The sequence below is a fragment of the Melanotaenia boesemani genome, chromosome 3, assembly GCF_017639745.1.
Source record: "Melanotaenia boesemani isolate fMelBoe1 chromosome 3, fMelBoe1.pri, whole genome shotgun sequence".
Classification (NCBI taxonomy): domain Eukaryota; kingdom Metazoa; phylum Chordata; class Actinopteri; order Atheriniformes; family Melanotaeniidae; genus Melanotaenia; species Melanotaenia boesemani.
In genome coordinates, this window is record NC_055684.1 from 23930186 (window position 1) to 23958004 (window position 27819).

Sequence of the window (27819 nt, forward strand, 5' to 3'; positions counted from 1 at the left end):
TTGAGTTTAAAAAAAAAAAAAAAAAACATACTTTTTTTCCCACATGCATGCTTATTTATGCCACATACAATCCAAATGACTCCAAAATGGGATTTTCAAATATGTTTTTGTTTTAAAAGTGTAATACTAAGTAGGGATGAAAAGTCTGTCTCCAACAAATGAGCCCAGCTGCGGTACTGGTGCAAACATATTGCTTTTTCTTTGTTCACATGTACCTCTTATCACGTGTGTTTGATGCTCAGACATGAACAGCAGCTACAGTTACATTCTACTACCAGAAGCTTTTTGAGGTTCAAATATAATAGTGCCACCTATTAAGAAACATCAGCACCTTAAATCATACAATCTTACATTTAAAAAATTTGTTCATTTTACACCATATCATATTTACAATATTAAAACACAGAAGTAGAAAATGAAAACTTAAACCATGACACAAATATAAATAATTGTAAACAACACAAATGAGATGTAAACATTGTCTTTTTCACTCTTTCTCTGTAAAAGAAATAAATTAGTGCATAATGTTTTAAGAGGAAATGCATTATGACAGATTATTTTTTTATATATATAAATGAAGTGCAAGGATCAACATTAGCGGCTGTACCAGAAATGTTGACAATTTTAACTGTAAAATGGTACAGATGCCCTGGAAAAACCACATGATCACATTTTCATGACACAATGTAAAAAAGAAAAAAACAATGACACAGTTTAGAGATAAAAATGGAAATCAACATTGACATTAACGGACAGTTATGTTATTGGCCTTTGTGACGGAGACTTCTCTTGCTGAGGTGTAATTTGATGCGTTTTTGCAAAGCTGATCGCAGTCCTGTTGCTATGGTGAGGGCACTAGGGGATGGTTGTTCTGTTGGCTCAGCCAGTGCTCCAGTGAAGTCTCACATCCCTGTGATGTGTGAAGTCTTAGAAAAAATGGTATTTTTTTACTCTTATATATCAGGTTTTTGAGGAAGGCAGGTCTTCATGTCCTTCCTCCATTCAGTGTCACTGATCATCTCCATTCTCTCTGATGGTGAAAGAGGTGTTCAGAGGTTGGATCTGCGGGTTTTTGAGTGGGTTGCCTGATTTTCACCAGTTGGTTGGAGGATGGCTGGGCTCTGCACTGCAAGAATTGTCCAGCTCTGCGCTGTCGCAGTCCGAGTCATCATACAAGCCCTGGTTTGGAGTAAAAGCACAAATTCTGGGTTAGAATTGACAGTCTTATGGGACAGCATTTTTGTATCTGTTATCAGCACCAGCATATCTGTATTATAAATATCTATAGTTATTTTTCTGTCTTTCCATTTATAAAATTTTAATAATATATTTATTTGCTTACTTCATAATTATGTTCATTTGAAGCAAGATGCGTCTTAACTTGTCGTAGGATGGCTTCCTTTTCGGACAACCCGTCAGAGCCCAGTTGAGTTGGATCAGATGGATCAGCAGGAATCTCAGAGCCCTGAGACAGCAGGTCGTCACTTTTGTCGTCAAGGCGCTCGTCTGTGTTGGTGCTGACCACATCAGGTGTGCCGCTGTGGGAGTGGTCCGTGGTGTTTCCTTCCTCTCCATCTGAGACCGATAAGTTCTCAGAGCTGAAGGTTGACAGGGACTGGCATTTGGTGATGCTCACAGGCCGCCTGTGGGGGTTTACAGTAGAAAAGAACATTTATTCATGAGAAGTACAAAACAGTAAATGGGTAAAGATGTGTATGAATTATAAGTGCTGTCATGTTACAGTTCATAGGACATTTTGGTACAAGAACTTGCAAACCTGTAGTTATTACTTAAATACTCCAGTACAGTTACTTTTGAAATGTTATACTAAATCTTAACACCAAGGACATTTATGATATGATTTAGATGTATTTACACTGAATAAATGACATCTATAAAGGTGCATGTATACTGAAAAAGAATTATACTTTATATATAGCAACAGCAGAAATTAAAAGCTGCTGTACATTGATGGGGTTGGAATACCTTCTAATATATATTATGTAAAAAAAATTCACACTGTCCTAAATCTAAGTGACATTCAGGATTGAGTCAGATAGCATTAAAAGTGTCTGTTACTGAATAGAAATTACTTTACAATTAGCCTTACAAACACCATATTGGTTTGAGAATCTGTTTTTGTTTGCTTCTGTTTTCAGTCTAAGGCCAAATGAAAAACTTTTCCTTTTGTAATACAAGTGAAGCTTTTACTTATAACGTCCCTTCCCTATTTTAATTTTAAATGAAAAGGTTCTTTAATAGCAAGAACTGGCAATTTATTTAGAAACCAGATAAATTACATACATATGCTTATATTTAAATATTTACAAGTATCCTGTACATTTTGAAGATGCTGCCAAAAAAGAAGGCCTTCTTGCAAATGTAACTATGACAATGGCAATGTCTAATTATTTTTTTAAATAATCTGGGTTGAGTATGGATTATTATTTTTTCGCTTGATTATGTAATCCCATCTGTCTTTTTATTGTTATTGCTAGTTGCTAGTAAGAAATTAGGATAGTCCTCTCTTAAGGTTGAGGTATGGAAAGAGGAAAGATCAGAAGACCTGAGAGTGACGTGTGTGTACACACCCCAAAATACCCCAGAGATCTGAACAGATGAATGTTTATACTTCTGGATGGATCATAAATCTACATAACCAAGTAAATAGTAATTTAGGTTTTTGTTAAGATGGTTAGCATACAAACTACTCTGTAGTCTTCAGTAATCACGTTTAATGTCTTTATCCTTACCGTCTCCTTGGCAGTTCTACTTCACTGTCTACTTCTCCCTCCTCTTCCTCTGAAGACACTCCACGTCTCTGAGGAGAAATTGATCAACAACCGTATTTTCGTGTACACAAGTCAGACATATTGCAGCTGGGATATCTAAATCATTTCATAAAAAACTAAAAGATTTTGAATACCAGACTTCATCAGTGCCAAGTCTTTTTTACAGTAAAACACTTGAATCATACTGCAGTTGTCTACACATCTGGAGAAATATTGATTTTTACATACTGTAGCTATAAAACATTTGATAACCTTATAGCGTTTCCCAGCTAATTAGTGTAATAATAATAATCCTAAATTAATCCTTTAATCCAGGAATCAAAGTAATTTATTAAAAGTGGCTAATTTCATTACTATCAAAGTCTCACCTGACTTCGTGTGACAGCTGCCCTGTAGAGCAGTGCAGCAGGTGTGAGGCGTTGACTTCTGGGTGAGCGGGTGATCACTGTCCCATCCTCCTTCTCCTCTCCCTCATGGGGGACACGAGCGTTCCCAAGTACAGTAGACCTCCCTGCAGCTGCCCCTCTTCCACACGGTGAGTCAGGGCTGCTGGAGAACGGAATAGATGCTGCATCTTCACTGGGCGTGTCACTGCGTGGAGGTGTTTCTGCTAGGTCATCCGTCCCCACACCCACATGAGGCCCATCCTCTGGCTCATCACTCCCTCTGCTCTCTTCCAGCCCAGCTGAGGCACTCTGACTGCCTGCTCTGTCCAGTCCTGGCCTCAATTGCCCCTTCCTCCGGCCTTCAGCCTCAAGGGTGGTTGAAATTAGATCAGGGCTAGAGGAGGACATCTTTTTGAGCAGCAGATCATGCTGCAGACCTCTCAGGGCTGCACTGGGGTCTAGACGGTACTTGCTACTAGGAACAGATGAGGTGGAGTTGATCATTGCTAAAGATGAGGAGAGAGTGGCTTTCAGCTGAGCCAAATCCCCACTGCTGCCTTTGCCGGTTTTCCTGTAGCGGGGTTTTCCTCTGCGGGAGCGGCCAGGGGACGTAGAGCCTTTGTTGGGGATGGTGACCTGAGTCATAGATGAGTCCAATTTTGGGAGGATTACCTCTGACTTTAATAAGTCTGGCCTAGAAAGGAAAGAAAAGTAACTTCATTAAGAGGTGACAAGAGTATTACCAGTGGCATTGTCACCTAGTGAAAGAGTTTGGCTTACTGATATGTTTTTGTTTTGTTGCATAAAAATGTCAGCTATCTTTTAAAATAAGGCTGAATGTAATAATTTTGGCTTGATCAAACATCTGCAGGACAGCTGTAAGTAACTTTCTCATTTGCTGTCTCACCTCTTGCTGTGTGAGGGCAGTTTCTGAGGCACATTGCGCTTTTTCATGAGCTTTTCCATCGAGTTGGAGGAAGCAGATTGTCTGGAACTGTGGTGTTTAAAGCAGCCTGGGTACTTCTTGTCCAATGACTGCTCCCTCCTGGCATTTAAACACAAAGACATTTCCCTGTTAAATTACAAATCTGACACACAATCTACCACCTCTGCCACACTCAGCATCCATCGGATGCCTGTGGAAACTGAATGAGGCACAGGAGAGCACTTTGTTACATGCAAAGTCCTTCTGTGACAATGTAATGGCGTAACATTTCAAATCACCTTCTCTTTATTTTTTATTTCAAATACCCTGGGTAACCTAGGCTGACAGAGAAAGAAGCTGCTGCCTCTTTACCAAGGCCATTCAAATCCTAATTTTACAGTGGGGTTAATGAATATTGTGTTCTACATGAGGGTTTCCTTGATGTAAACATTTATCCTGTGGTGCATTTAACAGAAGCTAAGAACAATGCAAATTTCATACTTAAGCAGCTCTTTTTCTTTGATCTCCAGCTGTAGCATGATAGCATTGAGCTCCATGTAGAGATTATTGGCTCTCTCCAGTTTCCGCTCATAGTGCTCCCGGATGTCCAACGCATGTCTGCATGCAAAGGAAAGTCAAGGAAAGGTCATAAATATGCAAGTTCAGGTGTTTATATACAACAGTGACTTCTTGATTATTACTATAAAAGCAGAATTAAACATACACTATGTTTTATTTTAAGTATATTTGAAAATGTGATTTCAGTTTTTCTTTGCTGAACTTTTTAAGGAAACAAAAGTATCTCATAAGCAGTGATTACAGAACCAAACAAACACAATGTACACAAAGTAAGTATATACATGAATGTTCTTACAGGTTAAAATAGCAGAATATTGAGTTATTAAACGTTTGGACACAGACAAGCCTGCCTGCATGTAGTTTTAAATGTCCTTTAGTGAGACCAAATCCTCAACATCAAGATGGTTTTAAAGAGGATTCCCAAAAGATGGAGCAACATTGTTAAATATCCTCTCTTTGTTAACTTATATTGACCTAAAAGAAGATGAACTGTGCTCATCTCTCTTTTCCCATCAACACTGAACTGCTATAATCAAATCAAACTTTATTTATAAAGCACTTTTCATGCTGAAGGCAACACAAAGTGCTTTACATGATTAAAAGAATTCTAGCATATTTCAATTAATGTATATTAAAAATAAACCAAGCCTTTATACACATCAAAATAAAATTACATAACAAGAAAAAAACGCTCATTAAAATCTTTCACACACACACATAATTAATGTGTTTTTAGCATTTCTGTCTGTTTGTGTGTGTGTGTGTCTAACCTGAGTTCTTCTCTTCGTCGTTTGATCAGCTCCTCATCCAGCCTGTGAAGACATGTCCCCTCAGACTTGATCTTCTCAAAGTGGTGTCTCACCTCATCCCTCCACTCCACCTGGTGGGGCACACACATAATAATAAAAAAAACTGATATAAAACAGCATGACTCTAGTTCATTTCTCTAATATTAACATCAATTATATATACGTTTTACTGAAACAAACTCATTAGGCTGTCAAATGGCAATCAATACACGAGGAGCAAAACTGAACATGAACTGAACTGACATGACATAAATCCAAAAAAAAAAAAAAAAAAAAATGCAGCATGGGCATTTTCTTGTGCACAGTGGAGCATGACAGCTGTTATCTGATACCTGTCATATCAAAGGACAAAGGAAGTCAGATTTATGAGTGTGCACATGCATTTGTATTTGACTTGTGGGTGTGTGTGTATCTATCTGTGCATGAGAGAGGCTCTTCTTATTAAGCTAATGGACTCTGTGTACACTCTTCTGTCTCCAGTCCCCTCTTTCTCCTCTCTCTTTGCTCTCTGCTCTCTACCATTAAACCAATCAATACACTCCAGCAGCAAATACTTCTTTCTAATGTCACAAGAAAAATCCATTACGGGACAGAGGGGGAAAAAATGGGGGAGGGTTCTGATAAGGGAAAGGGAGAAATAAAGGATCAAGGATAAATGAAGAGTGAAAGAGGTTTATGTTTTGCATCATGAGATTTAACCAGATGGAGAAGCAACACACCACAAAACAACGTTATTTATTTTAAGTGCTCATGTCCACATGTGTCTTAGGATTATACATGCTCGAGTTATAAATGGATGTGTGGGCCCTGCATGGCTGAGCAAAGACATATCTTCCACACAATTATACTTTTCCGTCCTTTGTATACTCGTCCTTCATCTGCTTGGGTTTGCAGTAGTCTAACACATTTGTATTGCGCTTCCATCCCCCATCCAATCATAGGTAGACACACACTCTCCTTCCCCATCAGAGTTTGACAAGATGGGGGAGGGAAGGAGGTTCCTCCTTTGACCCATGGACTGTATATAAAAGACCACAAATCAGCACTGATATGTGACAAGAAAAAAAAGCCAAGGAACCAACAATGAAATGTTGTGATTGAGAGGACAGGTATTATTAGGGGACTCCCGGGAGACCCAAGGTCCCGGTGCAGCTGTGCTCTCTGCCCTGCATGTAGTTACTGCAGCAGACTAGAAACAAATGGCAGCAGCTTGACAGCAAGTTGAGAGACAGTAATAGTGGTTGTTGTTGACAGGAGAGACATACACAGCTTATGTGTACTTCACCTAATGTCCATTTATTTATTTATTTGATGATTGACTTTCCTGCCACTGGACATATAAAATGTCTAAACATGACTGCAAATTAAAAACCGTATGACTTCATTTACGCTTTCTAGCTGGCTTCTCTGATATTTCTAAACTATGGTATGGAGAATAATTAAATAAACTAAGGGTAATCCCCAGGGCCCATTTTACAATCATCTTGACATGTCATATGTCAAATAAACACTGAGGGGGTTACTGCTTCTTCGTGTTCAAGGAATGTTTTCTTGATTCACAGCTGTTTTTCTATCAGGATAGAGAGGAAACAAACACATACAGAAACTTTACCTGAGACTGAAAGTAAGTTTCTTGTGGAGTAGACAGTATATCAGCAGAGGCGATGTCAAGATGAAGGAGGATCTGTCGAAATGAAGGTCTGTTTCTTGGCTTGCAGTTCCTGAAAACAGTTTAAACATATGTTTTATAAGCTCTTTCCTTTTTAAAATATGTTTTTATGTTACTTTATATACTTCTCCCACTTCGTTGGATGACATTGTTCCAACTATTTACAAGAATCTAACTTTACAAATTTTCTTTCAAAGATTTATTTTATTTTCCTTCTTTCATCATCCTCTCATATCCCTTCTTCTTTCTCCTCACCAGCATTGCTTCAGGAGCAGTTTGAAGCTGTCTGGACAGCTATCAGGTACAGGCAGCTGTAGACTGTTGTTGCCCACTCCCCAGATGATAGCAGAGGAGTCCACATCCTTGTATGGCACCTCCCCTGTCAACATTTCCCACAGCACAACGCCAAATGACCTGCAGAAAGATGTGGCATATCTTCTTTCAGATACAGTGAAAATGAGGTGGAAGCAGCAGATGAAAGACAACACGAAATGTCATACTTTTAACTTTGTTTAGAAATCTTGTTTCTTTTGAATAAGTTTTAAATGACAAAATTCAGTTTATGCCAAACATTTTTCTGTCATTTAAATAAAAAAAAAAAGTACATTTACTTCCATTGCAATTGTGCACATTAATTGGCCTGAACTACTAAAAATAAAATATGCATGAATGTGATTATTTTGGTTTTGATAGTTCAGTGTTGCATTCATGGGCTTTACTTCTGTATGGCATAAGAACACAACGCCAGGCCCATGGGAAGTGTAGCTATGGAAAATCTGTTGCTACTGACTCGCTAGGTTACCATGGTGACCATGCACCGTATCCAATGGCATAGCATATAGGACTGAGGGGATGTGTGCTATACAGTAGTGTATAGATGTCTATTTTTAGATTCTCTCCATTTCAATACTTATGATTTGTTATATTAATGCACAAGAAGAGGAGAGGTAATTTCAAGACGCTGAACAGATCCCCCATACGTGGAGCAACACTCGGTTGAAATGACTGAAAAATCATTTCTGATTTGTTACTTATGTCTCATCAGACACACACAGTATGGTGATAAAGTCTTGAGCTGCCCCTCAGTGCTTTACATATTGTTTAACGATGGACGCTATTTTTGATGAGGCTTTGGCTAACAGCAGATGGTTATTGCTGGTTATACATATTTAGATCAGTAAGATAAATAAATTAATAAATTATATGAACAATACACAAGTCACTGATACCCCATAAAAGATTTGAGGCACTACAGTAAATTAAAACAGTGGCTGACCTACCAAAGTTACAAAATAGTGTATTTCTTTCATTTGCCTAAACTGAATGAATGAATTAAAAAAATATCTTGTCTCACTATAGCAAACTATTCCAGAGAGCCTTATTTCCATAGTAACAATGACTGACATTTACTGACCAGCAGGAAAAAAGGCAACACACATGAATTATAATGCAGAGTTTTTATATTCCCCAGTGCCATCTTGGAGATTCGCAGCTGTGGTCACACTGTCAGTCATCTTTTGTTTGTCCAAGTAAAATATCCTGAGTGACAAGTTAGATGCACCACTGAGTCTTTCCCTGTTAAAGTACACAATATTTCATCTCTGCTGCCTGAGATTTTAGTCTCTGTTTCTAAATTCATCAAAAATCTCTGCAAGATTAAAAACATCACAATTGGTAAAAAAAAACTATTTATTCCTTGCATGGTTCTGTTTCGACAGACCTGGTGGCAAACTTGTGCATGGAATGGTCTTATAGACACTTACTGTAAATGCAGTTTTATAAAATTGAATAGAAATGGTCAGACATTAAATGTAGTTGATTTTCAGTGAATTTTTTTTTGTACAGTCTACACACAAAACAACAGGGTTTGCACCAGCTGCCACTGTATTACGGTACAAAGCAAAATGTGTACAACATATGGCAGTACTTAACTACAGCCTCTTGCTCTCTGGCTCTTGTTGTGGTATGAACCATTGTCAAGTGATTTACATAAATTTAAACAAAAATGTACACTACACACCAAGGCTTTGCTTTATTTTAACATCAAAAGCTTTTTAATCCTATTTTCATTTCTTGGCTAATGCTCTGCTGGCTCAGGGCCAAACCATCCGAAGGTTATTCCAGCCTCTTCTGAGTACTGCAGCATCTGGCAGATCAATTATTAAATTAGTCAGTGTTCTTTTCAGGATGGAGAGGAAGCCTGATGGAGGGATGCACTATAGAAAAACAAGGGAGGCAGAGAATGCTGGTGGGAGGAGGGGGGATTGTGGCTCGGCATTGGGCAACTCATCCGATATGGCAGAGACCTTATAGAATTTCATGTAATGAGATATTATACATCATACTGAATAGATTTTCTGGGAACAGGATCCCTCACTCTGCACTGTAGTAGACTGCAACTAATGAGATTCCATGTTGATTTGGTGGCCGATAAGAGAAATCATAAGGGAAATTTTTAAAGAGTTCACCAGTGCAATAGGACAGCTTAAGAGGGTTATGAAACCTACCAAATATCCACTTTCTCTGAGACAGGTTCATTGCGGATGACCTCAGGAGCCATCCAGGCCACAGTCCCAGCAAAAGACATCTTGGTGCTCTTGTCACTGAGCTCTTTAGATGTGCCGAAATCAGAGATCTTCACAGCGTCATCGTAAGTGATCAGCATACTGTAATGACACATTCACATTTTCAAATATCTACCTGATTGATTTCCATAGTGTGTAAAAACTTCAACACAACTAAATCAAAACAATCATTATCAGGTAATTTATTGGATTATGGCATTTAATAAATTATTTCTTCATGTTTTGTGAAATATGACCAGTGGTGTGATTGTGAGGGTTTTTTCAGAGTTAGAAATTTGTCAGTTTAATCATAATTTGGCCCAGTTAATGTCCCTTTCTACAGAACTGATTTTCTGACCTGAGGATCAGGATCCCCACTGCAGGCCACCAGGTGAATCTACTTCTTTGCAAATTCATAAGGGAAAGTATAAAAAATATTTCTCTCTCTCTTTCTCTTTTTCTATAATCTTGTTGTTATGATTATGTATACAAACTTTTATATATCTCTTTCTTTGCAACCCTAGTGCTGTCTATATATATATATATATATATATATATATAGTCTATCACACAGCCAAACAGTGAATCTTTACCAAATTCGTTCAACTCACTTGGGTGACTTGAGGTCTCTGTGGATGATTTTGTGGAGGTGCAGATAGTTCATGCCCCCAGCAATTCCCATGGCCCAGTCCATGAGCAGGGATGGAGTGATCTTTCTTCCTGCTCTCAACACCTCATACAACTGTCCCTGAGCACAGTACTCCATGATGATGCAGTAACATGGAGCCTGAGTACAGATACCTCTGAGTGATTAGAGAAAAACATGAACAGTATGTTAAAAGCAAGAGTAATGGAGGTTTTACAGCCTAAAATAAAAACTTGAAAATAAACAGTTTTATGCTTAGATGTTACATTGTCATCTGAAGGTTCAATAGTAGAAAATGTTAATGAACGGTTGTCAGCTACTTTTCATTAGTCCCTGATTTATACAACATATGATGCTTTTACTCTTTTTCACATAAGTGTCAAAATGAATTTCTGAATATTAGTGGCACAGTTTGCCTTCAAATGTTCTAATAATAGATCATTTGTACTGACTTAAAAGTGATAATGTTGGGGTGTTTGAGCTTCCGCAGATGTTTGATGTCTGTTTCTTTGATGTTTCGCACTTTCTTCACAGCCACTTCCTGTCCATGCAGTTTCCCAAGGAAGACCGCACCCTGGGCTCCGCTGCCCACCCACTGCAGGTCCGATATCTCCTCAAATGGAACCTCCCACTCCTCTGAAGGCAGAAAAAGATGGAGGCAAAACAACTGGTCAGTTTATCCATGTAATAGTGTGTAATTTATTCATGTAGATTACACACTATTACATGCCATGTAATAGTGTGTAATTTATTAATATAGAGTGATGATTGTAGTAACCTCTGCTGACTGCAAATCTGTCTTACTTGCATGAAAGATTATGTTGGTTCATGATATAACAAACTAAAGTTTTTTATTTGTTTTTTTTATTATCTATATATAGTGAGTCTATATTATTTAATCTGTTGTCAACATTGTCACTTATTGCATACTGTTTAAAATGAAAACATTCTCAGCCATTTTGACTGGGTCATAAATAAATTTGGATGGATGTCTGTAGTCCTCAAAGTATGAATACTCATAATTTTGATTTTTCTGCAGTCTCATCTAATACCAAAATGAAATTGTCATTCAGAGTGAAACATCCTGACAACTGATATGCTTGCATGGATTGTAGAGCACAATGAACAATTCCTAATAAACAAATCACACTTCCATCATGTTCACTTTCATTATCTGTAATGCAGATTGTAAGGAATCAGCAAGCAAACATGCTTAAAATGATAACTGCAACTTATATGCGCTTGCTAGCATGCTGATTAGCTCAAAGCATGACATTGGACTAGCATAAACAAAACAACACACATAAAAAAGGTAAAATGTGAAACTTGTGAAAGAACCAGCTTCACCACAAGCAGGTTCATGCTAGAGCTGCTCAATGAAAATCAAAATCACATATTATTGTCAGCTGTGAGATCACAATTATTTAGTGTGATTACATGATTTTGGAATTGCCTTTTTTCAGAGGCTTCTCCAGGTTTGAGGTCTACTCATATAAAGAGTAAGGGGACCCTTAGTTTACAACACAAACGTTTGACCGGTAAATAGTTTCATACTGTTTCATAATTGCTGGAAACCCAAATTGTAAATAAAACTAAGTTTTATTATCTGTACCTCATCTAAGTGATTCTGTAGTGAAATATTAAACATTTGACAGTTACATCTGCTGGAAGTTTTTAACAACATGGAACCTTAGCTGATATCTTGTTCTATAGTTGAACCCCACCTTAACCTAAGACTGGGTGTAGAGGCAGACAGACAGTGAGCTCTAATCTCTTGTGGGTAATTCTCTCTCAGCCTCCTAAATCCTGCTTAGTGCTATTGTGGGGCTGACGCAAAAACAGGGGTCCAATGCTCAGGAGGGTTTTGTAGGAAGGAGAGGATTTGAAGCCTAATGTGGATGTAGGGTGACTAGAGAGGTGGAGGGGTGGTACTGGTGGTGGTGACTGGGTAAGTGTTTGTGTAGGAAAAAAGATGTGTGTGTGTGTGTGTGTGTGTGTGTGTGTGTGTGTGTGTGTGGGTGGGAGGGGGGGCAGGTCAGCTGAGGTCCATGTGGCTGGAGACAGGCTGTTAATACAGAGGAAATACACAACCTACTCTGCTGCTGTTCTCAACCCAGAATCGAAGCTTGAGACACATTTATCATATTAATGAGAAAGACACAGATGATCCATGCTTTCAAGTGATTGATTGAGGGCTTGGCCTCTAATGAGCCTATCAGATTTTCCTCAGTGAAGACATTAGGCCAAATCTGACACATCAGAATCTCCTCCGCTCTGCTTTGGTTGATTGGAAATACTGAGCAAATTTAGCACATACACAAACATGTTTCTGTTTTTCAGACCCAATACTAGGCATACCATTTTCCTGCTTTCTTTTGTGATATTGTTACTGTGTGTTAAAGGTTAATTACAGGGAATAATAATAATGTTGGCAGGCATTCAGTTGCATTCCCCTATTTATTTCACTTTTCTAATATCCGTTTTGATGTAATGAGTGTGTGACTCTGTTATGGTGCACAGAGGAGGTGAGAAGTGAGGTGCAGATGGACTGGGAGTGATAACAGCACAGGATGAAAAGGAGAGGAAGGGAGACAATAAGAGAAGGGAGGAGGAGGGGAGTTGAGGGGAGATGTGGAAATCAACCAGGGTGATAAAGTATCAGAAAGCAATGCAGACAAGAAGAGATGTAAACCTGCCACCTTCATGGCTGATGTGAGATGCTACATTTATTCTAACAGGTTTGTTTTTGGGATCTTATCTTACTTTATATGCTCATGTCAGTGCTAGCTATTAAGTGTTTCTACTTGCAGATGCGTTTATGTGTATGTGCATCCATCCTAGGGTGCCTGCTCGTGTTAGTGCGTGTGTGTGTCAGGTTTGTGTTAATAGAGATGAGAGGCGCAGGGTCAGAGCATGGCCATGCATAATTCATGAAGCAGATTTGGCAGAGGGGTCTCAGGGGAGCCCTGCGCTTTTGTAGTGGCTGCAGACATAAACAACACAGCGTCACAGGGAGCTAGTTTCACTGGGGGGGTGGCAATGGGAGGTGGGCACAAGCAGGAAAATGGATGGGAGGGGGTATCAGGGGAAAATAAACCCTCTGCAGCTTTGATTGAGTCTCCTCTCGATGCATCTCTTTCATGTCAAGGAACGTATTTGTTTACAACTAGGCTTTTGTGCAAGTAATTTTTACTCACTGTTTAATGTAATTAAACTGCAAGATGATATCAATTAATTAGCATATCAAAGCATCACACCTAAATTAAATTGGAAGTGGCAGTTGCTTATATTGGAAAACATAAAGTCTCCATTGTAATGTGTATAGTGTTACTTTGTGTGTACTTTAAACAGAAAAAAAATTTGCTGCTAGACTTACCATCCAGGACATGTTTGTGCTCTGTTGAGTAAGCCTTTCCAATCATAGTCCAGACAGGCCGCAAGCACCCAAACAACCCCTCCAGAAACCCTCCTCCCCCTCCAGTCGACTGGCACTGTAACCTGGCGTCATCTGCCTGGCTCCTGACCACAGAGCTGTCCAGTTCCTGCCCCTCTCCCTCTGTTCTTCCAGAGCTCCCATCATGCTCATGGAGCTTCAGGACACTGTTGGCAAAGTGCTCCTGTTGTTCCTCGCTGGGTGTCTGGTTATGTCCGGCAGTCTGTCCCTCTCGTCCTCCACCCCCAGGCTCTACAGCTTCACCAGTGTCTATGGAAAGAACATTTCGGAGGACACACTGGGTCGGGGTCAGGTCCATTTCTGGGGTGCAGGGTGTTTCGGCATCAAGTCGGCGAAATGATGGAGGGTCAGAGAGTGGGGTGTTGAAACCCGAGAGGGAGGGTGAGGAGGCACGAGGTTCATGAATAAGCGCCATGGGGGACTGTTGTCATCAGAATGATGGAAGAAGTGGCTGCCTTGATTAGACCAAAGAGAGACAAAATATCATTAATTAAATGAAAATTTAAAGAACTTTTATTGTAGTTTTGGAACCTAATATTAGTAAAGTTACTAGGTTAACAAAGTTGCATATAAACTTGGTGAGGTTATAGTTATGCAACCATAATGGCTCGGGTCTGACTCAGGTAGATCTGACTGTGTTGTTAAGGTAAACAGTGAAAACACATTTCATCTGAACTGTGAAAGATAACCCAGAAATGCATTTTAAATTTTCCAATGCTTCCCAAGTTCTTTCTGTTCTTTCTAGATATTATGTGGTCAACACACAAACATGAAGACATGATGTATGTCTGAAATTATCCAACACAAGATGTGTGACCTGATTCAGGGTGTGTGGATAAAGGACAAAAGAACTCACACCATAAATCTGAAAGAGCCCAGTTACACTAGCTTTGATAAAGTGCACACAATCAATACAAAAACCCTCCATGCGGCTAAATTGACAACATTGACTGATATAGCATCAGAGTGAATACTGCAGGTAACTTGCTTATAAGTTCAATGTTACCACAGCAATGCACTACTTTTGGTTTAATAAGTTCATGATAAACAAGACAACAGTTCTCTCTATGGGCCAAATGATGCCACAGCTGGTTGTTAACGATGAGCTATACCAGTGGTTTATTCAAATGGATAAGAATAGACAATGATAATGAGAGAATTCTGCTGGTTTCTTCAAAGCTCTACATGTCTCCAAGGACAGCAATGCATGCATACTTATCGAGGAATAAATACATTATTTCTTCTCATAGCTTTTTGAAGCAATCCATTCCTCCACTGCTATCTGATGAGCAACACAAAAACAAGTTCTACCTGCTCTGCTAAATAATGACACAAATCAAAATCTCTGACTGTACTGGCATCATCATGTTAGTTTACTGTGTGTCAGACAAATGACACACAGTAAATGCAAAACTGGAGCTTATCAGTTTGCACGTGAGAGGTCACTTTAATCACTTTAAATTAATCCATCTATTTTCTACACCTGCTTATTCCAATCAGGGTTGCTGGAGAGCTAGAGCCTAACCCTGCAGTTACTAGGCTTGGGTTAGGGTACACCCAGGACAGGTCGACACTCTATAGCAGGGGCAACACAAAGAGACAACCACTCACACTCACTCTAAGGGAGAATTTAGAGTGACCAATTAACCTAACATGCATGTCTTTTGACTGTGGGAGTAAGACAGAGTGCCTGGAGAGAACCCATGCATACACAGGGAGAACTTGCTGTGAAGCAGCATCTTAAATTTTGATGGTCAATTTAAGTGAAACAACTAAGTCCTCATGCAACTGCGTGATAGTAAAATACTTACATCTATATACTACCACTCCCACTGTAATTAATGTGCCCGACATCTACTACATGACCTATCCCCCAACTGTCAGTACTATAAAAACACCTATTGTTCATTCTTAATCATTCAGAAAGCAGTAAAAAAAAATTTTAATAAATAAATCAGGAACAGTCTAGGGGATTAATTATCAGAGACTCAACCATAAACCTCAAAATCTGGAAAATAAATAAATAAATAAAATCATAATTTTATGCACCAAGAGGGGGCCACTACTGAGACACATCTGGGATAACACATCATTCACATCCGACTGATCCTGTCTCCTAATTGCCCCGTTTTTTTCATCACTTTATTTATTTCGAGGTATCAGCTGTGGGAGTGGGCTACGCTCTGATACAGGCCACTGCATCGTGGATGTTTTGTAGGCGCATCATCGACTCTCCTCCCACCTCCGGTGCATCAGTGAAGCTTTACTGACAACATTCAACTTACAAACACAAAGCGACTGTTTACATTAGAATAATATCAGAAAGGATGTGTCATTTTTCTGCCAAGCCTAGCTTCCTGCTCATCTTGGCTATCACTCTAAATGAAAATCTAATGTCAAAATCTACTGCCAATCTAACGATTCCTACCTCAGTGCCAACAGCTGGTCTCCATTGCTGTAAATTACGTGCGCTTATTCCACTTAATTTTGAGATTTTTGTCGAATAAAACCTTAGAAATTCTGCCTTTCTTGGTCTGTGACTAGCATCCGCACTCCGTCCTCCTCTTCCTCCTTTGCATCCAGCGATCTTCCTCGGCAGCGTAGGGTTGTGTGGAGGTGTGCGTTAAATCCAGTATACGGTAAACACAGCTATAGCTACGCTCCCTTGATTGACTTGTTTTCTTGCTCCCTATACCGTCTCCTTTTTTCCCTTTTCCTCTCTGAGGATACGATCTGCGCACACGCGTCTCATATAATACACACCACCGATGAGAAGGAGAGAGAGAAAGGATGGGAGGGAGAGAGGCAGAGTAGGTGTCCTCCTATCAGATGAGAAATGCGCTGTGACGAGCGGAGCCAAGTGAGACACGGGACGAGCGCAGGTACACGGGCATGTGTGTGAGTGCGGCAACACTTTTGGACAAGGGTGGGGGGGTTAGCCGGTATGTGAGGTGATCGAAATGATGTCATTCTCAGAGTATGCAGCATTTGGACAGCAGCATTTAAATCCCTTCAAACCCTATTAACGCTCTGCGTATAGATGCCCTGTAATTGGTACATAATCTGCAGGCTCCGTCTGCTACAGTTTGGACATGAAGAAAGGACGGCAGGTTTTTTATTATTATCATATCCAATCCAATCCAATCTCTACTGACCCATTTATCTGAGACAGGCAGAGTGGGACAGCCCGCATACAGGACCTAAATGGGATTTTCCCCAGGCGCGAATTGTTTCCCTGAGCGACTTTAATTAACCTAAATGAAATAAAATATCACACTAATTTAAACAACTGTCATCTTCCAACACAAATCTAATTTCCAAGGATCCAAACAGAAGCAACAACATAAAAGTCTAATCTTCAAAGACCCTGCTTGAATAAAGCGTTTTAGTGTTTGTATTGCTTGGAATCAAATAGCTTACATTATCATTGTCATGCATTATATGAACCTACAACAACAAAAAGTCATGAAATAAATGCAAGATGCCACATATATATTCAATCAGAATTTAGTTAGTGTACAAAAAGTCCAAAATATGAGGAAGCCACAATCAAATTTCATATCTGTGTTTTCAACAGTTATATTCATTAAATAGGCTATGCCATGTTTACAAGAAAAGTTATTAAATATGAACAAAATACATTGTGCATTATTTCTTTGGGTGTCTTGACAAAAGTGGCAAACTTTAAACTCAACTTTAAATCTCAGCAAAACAATTTATGAAGATTTCAGGGTTTCTCTCACAAGTCAGGGAAACCCTGCTTTTGTCAGATGAACTGCAGCCTGAATTTGAGATCATGAAATTAGGACAAACACTGAAGTAACTATCTAGCTGACACAGATAAAAGCTATCATATGTGAGTTTGTGGAAAAACTGGAGATTCCGTGTCCATCTTTTTATTTACACAGGGTCTAAACGATTGTAGCTACATGACCCTTTCTGAGTGCTAAATCCAAATCCAGTCCTTATCTCTCAGATTAAGTCCATGTTGGGCTTAAACCCACAACGATGACCTCATCGTGATGCTTTTAGACAGCAGGGGAAACCCCAACTAGTGCACAAACTCTAAGAGACCTAGGAAAGGAGCAGTGAAAGCCTTCCTGTTCTATTTGTTTTGCTAATGTTAATAAAATCAAGGTGAAAACATATATCTAAGTTTGAATCAGAACAGAAAAGAAAAGTTTATTTAGAGTCACTCTTTTTGCATTGATATCCAGCCATGGGAATAAGAAATCCATTTTTTGGCATGCTGTTTAAATTACAGATGCAGTCTGTTTTATTCCACCATGGGAAACAGAGAGGGGTTGCAAATTATCAGTGAACATAATTTTATCCAAGTAATTAAATATGTGCTCACATTTCTACATTTATATTCTACTAAACAGAATAGTCACTATCAAGGAGTGTGGTATCATATCAGTATTTCTGAATAATTTATTGCAATTCTTTAAAAGTAGCTTCAACTTTCACATAAGTTCCTAAATGAATATGCAAAGAGTCACAACTAAAAATACTATTTATGAATGTTTCATGCCAGTTTTAATATCACATGAATAAGAAGTTGAAAAAAAAGCTTTAATCATTGTTGCTATTTCATGCCATCCTGATCTACAATTCCTCTGCTTATTCTATCTTAAGGCAATCTGAACAGAGATGCACATGCTTTCTTCTATTTCATTTCCTTATTTCCTTCTTCATGATTTATTTATTAGAGCTCGCATTTGCAAGACAGCTACTCTTCAGTGATGTTCAAGCCTCTGAGGATCAAAAGTGCTCTGATGTCCACCAACACTGTTTCTGTTTCTGTTGTGGTAACTCCACCAAAAACAAGCACAGAATGAAAGCTGCAGGGTATTGCTCCTATTCACTCTTAAACATGCTGCACCTGAGGTTTTTTAAAAATATGTTCACATTAAAGTACAAATACAGCACAGATTCTTTCAGACAAAAAAACTACAACCTGAAAATCAGACTACCTAAAGAATGGCAGCACTCGACACCCCCCCCCCCCCCCCCCCCCCCCCCCCGTGTGGCATCCATCCAAATAACTGACGTAAAATGCTGCATTGCTTGGCAACATGCATCATTATCTGTAGGAGGGAATTAACAGAAGCCTGCAGTGGAGAATGTCGAGAGGAATGTCGTGTGTGTGTGTGTGTGCCCATACCTCTGACTCTGAGTGTACAGTATGTTGTGTGAGGCCCAGTGCCAAGAGGACACAGATTGTCCCAGCCCAGTTGAGGGGGGATGTGGCTGGGGAGAGGTGCGTGTGCACGTTTGTGTGGTTGGACTTGGACTAGAGAATGAGGGGGAGGGCAGCTTCTGACTCTCTGGAGAGCCTATTTATGGATTCTCATCGAGAGCCCCTTTTGTTACTCTGTCACTTTAATTCATACACAGCTGAATAGGTGGCTAATCATCAAATCCACTCAATTCAATTCCTAAAAGGAAGGTAAACAAAGAAACCAAAGATGATTGGAGTTCTACTTTACCATCTTATTAACTGGAAACTAACAGCAGAAAGTCTTTGAGATTTCTGATATGAGAGAAAAAAAAGTGTTTTTGGCCATTTATGTATTCGCGTGTTGATATGAACTGAGTGATCCCCTTCAGTCTGCTTGGGAAGGTTTTTATTGACCAATAGCATCATCAATCAGTCTGCCTCTACTGTGTAGTTCATCCATATCATTCATTAAGCCTGGCGCCAACCTGCATTGGTGGGTGGGCAGAGGAGGGTGTTGTGGGTGGGGGATTCTCCCATTTCAAAAAAGATGATCTCACCTTCTGTCTGCAGCTCAGGAAGAAGAGTTTTCATTCATGAAGTTCATCCATTCACACATGCGCGCGGTCACAAACACACACACCAAGTCCATTTTCCAAAGGGATGCTGAGGAGACAGTTGTGCCAGTGAGGCAATATTCAGGTGAGATCATTGCCGGATGCTGAGCTTCCTCTGCCCTTGTCAAAACTCAACAAAGGATGAGTGTTTGTTGTGGTATAACATTTGACCTTGCATGCATTAAAGTTACAAACACTCAGAGAACAAAGACATTAAAGCTATAACAAACTGATATTGATATATTTACACATCCAGCAGGTATGGTGAACAGCAACCAAATATTCGCCTCCTTTTTCTGTTTTTGTGTTTTTTTTTTAACAAATATGGAAAAACAGGTCATTTTTTAAATGCCCATTTAGTTCACCTGTGCTCAATAAATGTTTGTGTGTTGTTTGAAGCAAACCCCACAGTATTGAGTGGTTTTTGACATTTTTCTCAGTTAAAACAGCTGCCTACAGCAGCCAAAAATGAATTAACCAGAACTGCCAGGAAACAGCCATGACACCAAAGCAATGATCTGATACCATCAGATGCCACCTTGGATCAGCTGAAGAAGAAGAAGAAGAAGAAGAAGAAATGTATAATTCCTCTCTGTTGGATTAGGTCATGCTCTCAGATTTGAAATTCACGAGTACAGGAAGTTTTCACTAAAGTGATAGCTTTTCATGGCACCCATTTTTCTAAAAATGCCCAGTTTATCTAGATTTGAGAAAAGAACGCTCTTTTTTTTTCATTGGATGTTGTATGATTAACATACCATTGCATTATTTATACTCTTCAAATTAAATCAACTAACAGTATGTTATAGATGTGCCATCTCACTCACAACAAACAAGTAACATCTGTTTCATGGTGCCAAACACATTAGTGGGACTATTTTCTGTTGACCTATGTTCACACCATATAACAGTCAAATGATAGCAAATCATATTTGTTTCTTTTTTTTTTCATGAAAATGCCATGCAACAACATTCTCTAAGCGTTCTCTTTTCCAGAAAGGAACAATTATCTATTATATTAGCTAAACAGTCCATCCATACTCCTCATTTAACTGACATTTAATCAAATGTCTTCAGAGGTCTCATCAGAACTATGTTTTTGAGAGCCTTTCTCTCAATCTGTACCACTCTGGATGTTCTCAGTTATTGTAGCTTGGTGTTAGTGGTACACATGGACTAAACACCTTGTTTATCAAAAATAAGTTGAAACTGCATTTGGTGGAGTAGCCAGGGTTAATTTATCATCACTGCTGATCAGAAGTGAAGCTGATAAAAACTTGTAACTGCTGCAGTCACTTGGTACAGAACTGAATGCTAAATTAAGCTCTACCAAAAAATGTAAAAGGTGCTTTGGTTTCATATGTTCTACTATAAGATAGCCTTTTTTCCCCCATTTTTGGCAAATCTCTACTACCAATACCTTTTGGGATTTGGGTTATTTTTAAGCTTCTTTTTAAAAATTTCATAAGATTAATATTTCTAAATTTACATTTGTTTGAAATCAATGTCTAACTTTGTTTATGGATACTGTGGCTTAAATCAGGTACCACAACCACTTAGCTAGCTTTAGGAAGAATTCATGCAGTAGGTTCAAACACACCTCTTTGCAATTTTCAGTACATTTAAAAAAAAAACTGCATTTTCAACTCTCTGACTTTGCTGGGGTGATGAGTCCCAGCAGAGCAATGAGCTCTCAGAAACTCATACCATATGGTTTGTTCCACCAAAGAAATAGTTTAGAAAAGTTAAGATACTTAAAAACTAATCAAAACAAATAAACAAATAATAAAAAAACACACTTGCAATGGTAAACTAACAAATTTGGGAGAAAAACTCAGTTTTTCATTGTGAATAATTCGTCACCTCTTACATGAATTAGGCATTTGTGTTCACCCCCTTAATTAAGAGGTAGTTGGCTGTCACACCAACAGTAAAACTAGCCAGTATGGAGTGGTTTGTAAAAACTTGCTGCAACCAAACTGTATAGGGCATAGCAGAACTCAGAATGGTATTAATCTTGTGAGAATCCAACAGCTTCACAGGGTAGTCACACATTTGCACATTTTGATGACAGTCTTGGCTGGCCATACACACATCTGTGTGCTGTGAGTGTGTGAAATATCTGTCTATTAATCAGCTTATGCTGATTCAACTAATTGCTAACTTTAAATGTCTACTATTTTATGTTGGGCAGTCATACAAAAAGTTTAAAAAGAAGCTGCTTGCTGTGTCTGAAAATTTTGCAATGACAATAAAGCAAAACAGTAAAATTGAATGGAGTTGAAATGTAAAATCTGTAGCATTAGAGAGAATGTCAGAGAAATCACACCTAAGGAAATTAGGCTATCCACTGTTTATATAAGCACACTATAGATTAAAGGAGTTTATAGACCACTCTAATCTTCACAGCCACAAGAACACCAGACAAGTGAAGAAACATATTGACTCATTCCGTCATGCTCTAAAACATGCAAATCCAACACCCAGATCAATCATTGCTTTGATCTTTCAAGGAGATTAGAGACATGTCTGACTTTCTTTTGAAAGCCCACGGAAACAGGGAGGCAGCCAGGGTAGCCTGCTGTTGAGAGCCTCTGGCAGCGACCCAGTCAAGAGAGGGTTAATAACAATAAAGGGGAGGTTGGAGAAGCCTTCCTGAAAGTCACATGGTCTGTGTCGGGAAGTGATGAGGGTGGTGCTGGAGAAGAAAGGAGGAGGAGTCTGGAGGATGTTGCCATAGAAACAGAATCGTAAGTTGGCCGGTGTGAAGTCAGAGGCGTAATATTAGGCGGTGACTACACTTAGATGCTGGTGGTGCTTCGAGGTAGGTGGGTGGATGGGAGGGATGGGGGAGCAAGGGTGACTCACGCTGGAGAACATGCTCTGCATTTTAATGGATGTGGACCCACACGCACACACTTTTATCATCAACTTCAATCCTCCATCCCTTCACATCTTAGAATTCCCCATTTCTCTTCACCAACAACTATATAGCATTAACGATTAATGTTTTCATGAACTAGTCTACTTGTGAGCATATAATTAATTCATTATGTCAATGGAAAATCCATTAACATAAGTTTTGGTGGCTTCACTGGCTGTTGTTGATAAAAAGCATCTATTATAGGGAACCAAATGCTTACACAAGCAAGTAAACAGCCATGTAATTGGTGACAGTATAATTGCACAGCACAAGTAGCAATTAAAGCGATAATATGTGTAAACCATGCTCAAGATTATCATTGGATTAACTACACTTCCCAAATACCCTTGAGTGCAGCAGATCACCAGCTGGTCCAAAGGAGGAGTTATTAATTATGTTGACCATTTTTATGCTGCCTTTTTTTTTTCTTTTTCTTTTGGCTTCAGGGAAATTTAGTTTGTATCTCATTTGATGAAATGTGGAGAAACAGTGCTTCAATAAACTTTTTTTCTTAGGGTTTAAAAAAAGAAACAAATTAACTACTTTCATTATATTTTCTTAACATTGCAACATTAATGTCATTTTAAAACCAAATTAATTTAGCTTCTTTAAGTTCTTTATTCAGATTGTTCCATAAACTGAATCAGTCCTCAGAAAGACAACACTGCTACACTTTTGGTCTGAATCTTAGTTTCATAAATATCTCACAGTCTTTTTTCAAATCTTTTCTGGACATTGATTTTTAAAAAATTCCCATGAGCTTTATACATTAGCTTCAAAACATTGTATTCAAGTAGATCATTAAATTTTAGTAATTTAAAATTTACAAATAATGGACTGGATGTATTTTTATATCTTCTTCTAGTAATTATTCTTATTGTTCTCTTTTGTAAAATGAAAACTGGGTTAATGTAAGTTTTTCATGTATTTCCCCAAATTTTAATGCAATAAGTCAGATTTGGAACAATCAAAGAATTATACAATAGATATATTGTCCAATGAGCTTTTTACTTTAAGTAACATAGCAATTGTTGTTGCTATTTTTGTTTTTATACCATTAATACATGACTTCTCATAATATAAAAAGACACATCTCTGCTTGTTTGTTCTTTATCTAAAATCATGGCACACTTTCTGCTTGACACATCAGCCACTGCTGTGTTATAATACTGGGGGGATGTGATGTTTACTGACCCTATAGCACATAACTGACTTTTGATTGAACAGTGTGTTTTTCTCCTCCTTTTAAGGTAAGGCAGTGTGGGTTCATTTCCCATCACTGCTGCGTGTAAAACTAGAAGCAGAAAAAAAAAAAAAAGAAATCACAGGCTCTGTGACGTTTCCTCGGTCAACACCCACAACTGTATCTGGCGGTTTGAAGGGAGCCAATAGGGAAAAGGATGACAGTCTAACACAGTGCTGGCTGGTCAGCAGTGCAAGAGGCTGTGGCTGTGGTTTGACATTATCTTCAGTTTGTTTATTTTATTTCACCTGTGACCATGACTCATTTCATTTTTGGGAAGAGGAGATAGTTGCTGCCATGCCTCCCTGCTGTGAAACAAAAAACTGGATTTCCCATGACTCTTTTGTTTCAGACATTCAGATTTTCTTTCAGGCTAAGCTGGGGGTCGTGTGGTTTTATCTTGTTACTCCTGCCAAAAATACATAAAATTCTAACTTTAAGGATGTTCTTAGAATTCTTCATCCACAATAATGTGTGTATCATGGCATGAATAAGGAGTAGTGTTATTTTTCCCTTTTCATATTTTTTAAAATAATTTCCATGCATTTTGTAAACTGCAGGAACCAACTGAACAAAGTATTATCTAAAATATGCAACAATATTTTATTTAATTTTCTCCCAAATAGATAGAACAAATATTATTTATCTGGTATGACTTTTATTGATCAAAAGTGGTTGATTACTTTTCTCCCATCAGGTACTATTGTTTTACCCAGTATTATGTGACTGTTTTCATAAGACGATAAATCTTTTTTTTGTTGTCTTTTTATGTGATTTTTATCATCTTGTTACCCATCACATTTCTGTGACTTATTTTGAATTAAATGTTTTAAAAATATCTTTCTTCTGTGGTTTCCTTGTTTTGCTCAGACATAAAACATGAGAAGACCACATTTGCTTAATATATTCTGCATAAAACTGTTTTCAAAATTTGTATTCTGGGGGTATATCCCTCTCCAATTATACAAAGTTATGCTAATTGTCTACTTCACCAGATCACATATTAGCAGTTATAAGAGTCATTAATTCAGCTGAGGGACAATAATTATTTGCTATGATACTGTGATGGAGCTGATGTTCCAGTGAGAGTCTCAGGAAATGAATAATGGGACAGAAGCCAGTTCAAGAATATGTAAAATATTTATGCTGAAAGAAGTGGCAAAAAGTTTCTAGGTTCATTTATATTAATATACTTTTATTGTTCATACTACGTTAATCTTTTATTTCATTTCTTTATTAGATCAATGGTGCTGGAAAGTAACATGCAGTCTATAAAAAGGTGGACAGTGACAAAATTTTTGTGATTTTACTTAATCTACCTTTTCTCAGGTAGAGTTGAAATTAAACTATCACAATGTACGTTTCAATTTCAGTGTTATAAAAACATTTAATTTAGTAATTACTTTTTCTTGTATTCCTTGCATCTGAATGCTCTCAGAATAACACTGAAATAACTGCTAAGATGCTTTGTGGCCTAACTGACCTATATCCTCTTTATTTAACAATGCATTAGGGGTATAATTGCTTCAAGTGCTTAATCAGCATCTGCTATATTTAAAGGGAACTGTCCATACAGGTAGTTAGTTTGAAGTTTGCAGGTTTCCTGCTTCAAAAGCAGGAATAAACTAGCAAGGTGCAGACATTGCTAGCTAATTGACATGTATGGCTAGATGTGAAACAAACCACTGGTGTTTATTGATAATGTGATTGATAAGAAACAAATGATAGATAAAAGAATTCCAAAGTGCATTTACCATGTGCATAATGACCACAAAAATGGTGCATAATCTGATAGGCTGGCCCTCTACTGTACAAATGGATAATGTATCAAAACCAAGAGAGAGAGAGAGAGAGAGAGAGAGAGAGAGAGAGAGAGAGAGAGAGAAAAGCCAAAATGCAAGAGATAAGAAATTAAATGTGTTTGAATGGCAAAGTCAACTCAAATGAGAATGATTTTCACTGATAAAAGAAAAAACTCAGAACTCAGAAGGACCCATGAACAAGCAGCAGTTGGGAGCAGCTGCAGAAATGGCTGGGAAATTACCTCAGGGGAGGAAGCATAAAAAGTGTATGATTTCCTCACTTCAGGTGGTATGTGACTACAGAGTTTTTTACCAGTGCATCACAAATATTCCTCATATTTATATTTATTTAAGTTTTGTCCAATTTTCTTTCAAGCTGTAAAAATAGAGGTACTGCTTTAAAAATAAAAATGAATGCTCGACACAATATTTTTGTTTGACATCTTGAATCAAAGCAACATATATTGATTCAGTCCAGTGTTGAATTGGATAATATCTCATTTAAAAGCTATTGTGGAATTGTGCAGATGCTTTCACAAAAATTACACTGTACAAATGTGTATTGATTTAGATTATGCATGGGTGTGAATTACTTTTCTTTCGAGGCGGTGAAAGTTGTTGATGCCACATGCTAAAGAGTTGTTGTGTATCTGTGTATTCACTTAATTGGTCAAAGAATTTGACTTGTTTCTTTCACATAAATCTGTTAAAATAATCCCAATATTCAGTTTTCATTTTAGTTCAATTTCAATTCTGGACAGAGACATTTAAAATATATTCTCAATATTCTTCAATACATTACTAACATTATTTCATTATTCATAACACTTATAATATTAGGCCACCTTTTGTCACAATTTTACATCATCTACCCAGAGAAAACATGTTGGTCAAATATAAATTCAGGATTAATCAAAGTTTGGCATGATTATATATATAAGTTTGGAGTTAATTTGTGGAGGAAGTTATGGATACAAATTAAGCTAAACCTCAGGTCCAAACTACATCCATCACAGCTCAGTCAGCCCTGTCATTGCAGTGCGCTGTCCATGGTGCTAATCCTGAACTACTAGGCCCTTATGGAAGCTGAAAAATACACATTATTCATTAGTTATTTCATCTATAAAATGCAGAGACGCAACACAATGCCAAAATTGTCAGAAAAACAGGATCTGAATGACTTTTCCCTTGACCTACATAAATCATAGCAGCCTTAGTAGCCTTGGGTTAAACAATGATTTTGTAAATGTTTTGTTTGATTTTTTCTGGGAGTTAAACTGTAACTTGGAGAACATTTCTAGGAAAAAAACTTACTTTGATCGTTCGATACATATGAGCCCTGATACAAACAGAAAACTCTTAAAGAGCAATGATATACTTTTATCTAATCAATTATTAAAAAGTTTTTTTTGTTGTTGTTTTTTGTTTTTCCATATGAATCAAGATCTGAGAATCTTTTGTAGGAATCAACCATATCTTCCTAGAAAATGGAGTACCGCACAGGAATCAATAATTAGCGATTTCATTAGGATAAAATAAAGAGTTGTCAATGTGCCAGGTGGGCCGGTGATTTTCAGTCGAGTACATGTCTAACCCGCATCGCCACCTGCTGTTGAAAACTAAATCAATATTCCGTCTTATCCGGCTTACTGAACTGTTTTAGCAATTAATACCTATAAATTATTTCGAAATTAAGACACAATCTAAATTTCAGCAACAATACAAAACGTGGACGTTTTCTCGTATTCTATTTGCAAACGATGTCGATGAACACTTAACATAATATTTAAAGAATAGAAAGGACGAGTCATACACCGCATTAAAAATAACAATGCAAATATAACTGGGTTAGAAAAACCTACCTTTTCAAGGCTCGTGGTTAGAAAATAGAGCGCAGTGAGTTAATTTCCACGGGTAGGTCGGTTGTTGATAACGAAAGGTGTTTGTTTCACATTTGAGAAGACCCTGACAACCACCTCTACTCAGTCTATTACAGTCCCATCTGGTTAATTACCTCGTCAATAAACCTTGAGTGTATTCTCGCGAGAACGAGATTTGTGATGAAACTGAACCAGCCACTTCTTTTTATTCTTATAGCCTGCGGTCTAAAATAGTTCACCATTTCATTTTTTAAGAAAGAGTAAATAAAGCATCAAACCTAAATTTGCTAGTGTTGACCATTCTTTTCA

General features: G+C 38.1%; 1 protein-coding gene across 3 annotated transcripts; it reads right to left on the reverse strand.

The window, feature by feature from the left end:
- Positions 1–500: 500 nt before the first annotated feature.
- On the reverse strand, positions 501–27598 carry LOC121637438 (mitogen-activated protein kinase kinase kinase 12-like). 3 transcript variants are annotated; one of them, XM_041981618.1, is made up of 14 exons: positions 27493–27598; positions 13747–14279; positions 10823–11006; positions 10336–10527; positions 9668–9826; positions 7416–7574; positions 7104–7212; positions 5453–5562; positions 4605–4721; positions 4086–4223; positions 3161–3872; positions 2754–2821; positions 1343–1643; positions 501–1179 (listed from the first exon to the last, which is right to left on the reverse strand). In XM_041981618.1, exons 2-14 carry the CDS (start codon positions 14237–14239, stop codon positions 1093–1095), a joined length of 2829 nt encoding a protein of 942 aa, XP_041837552.1. In that variant the 5' UTR covers positions 14240–14279; positions 27493–27598; the 3' UTR covers positions 501–1092. The 3 variants fall into 3 exon arrangements, with proteins under 3 accessions (XP_041837552.1, XP_041837553.1, XP_041837551.1); XM_041981619.1 differs by lacking the exon at positions 27493–27598 and adding an exon at positions 16253–16661 and having other exon boundaries at positions 1382–1643; XM_041981617.1 differs by lacking the exon at positions 27493–27598 and adding an exon at positions 16253–16660.
- Between the last annotated feature and the right edge of the window lie 221 nt (positions 27599–27819).

Excerpts from the sequence above, each read along its gene's own strand:
- LOC121637438 (XM_041981618.1), bottom strand. The coding sequence starts at position 14,239 with ATGGCGCTTATTCATGAACCTCGTGCCTCCTCACCCTCCCTCTCGGGT. Across the intron at positions 11,007-13,746 it reads GCACAAACATGTCCTGGATG|AGGAGTGGGAGGTTCCATTT; the intron begins GTAAGTCTAGCA and ends TTCTGCCTTCAG. Across the intron at positions 4,722-5,452 it reads CGACGAAGAGAAGAACTCAG|ACATGCGTTGGACATCCGGG; the intron begins GTTAGACACACA and ends CTTTGCATGCAG.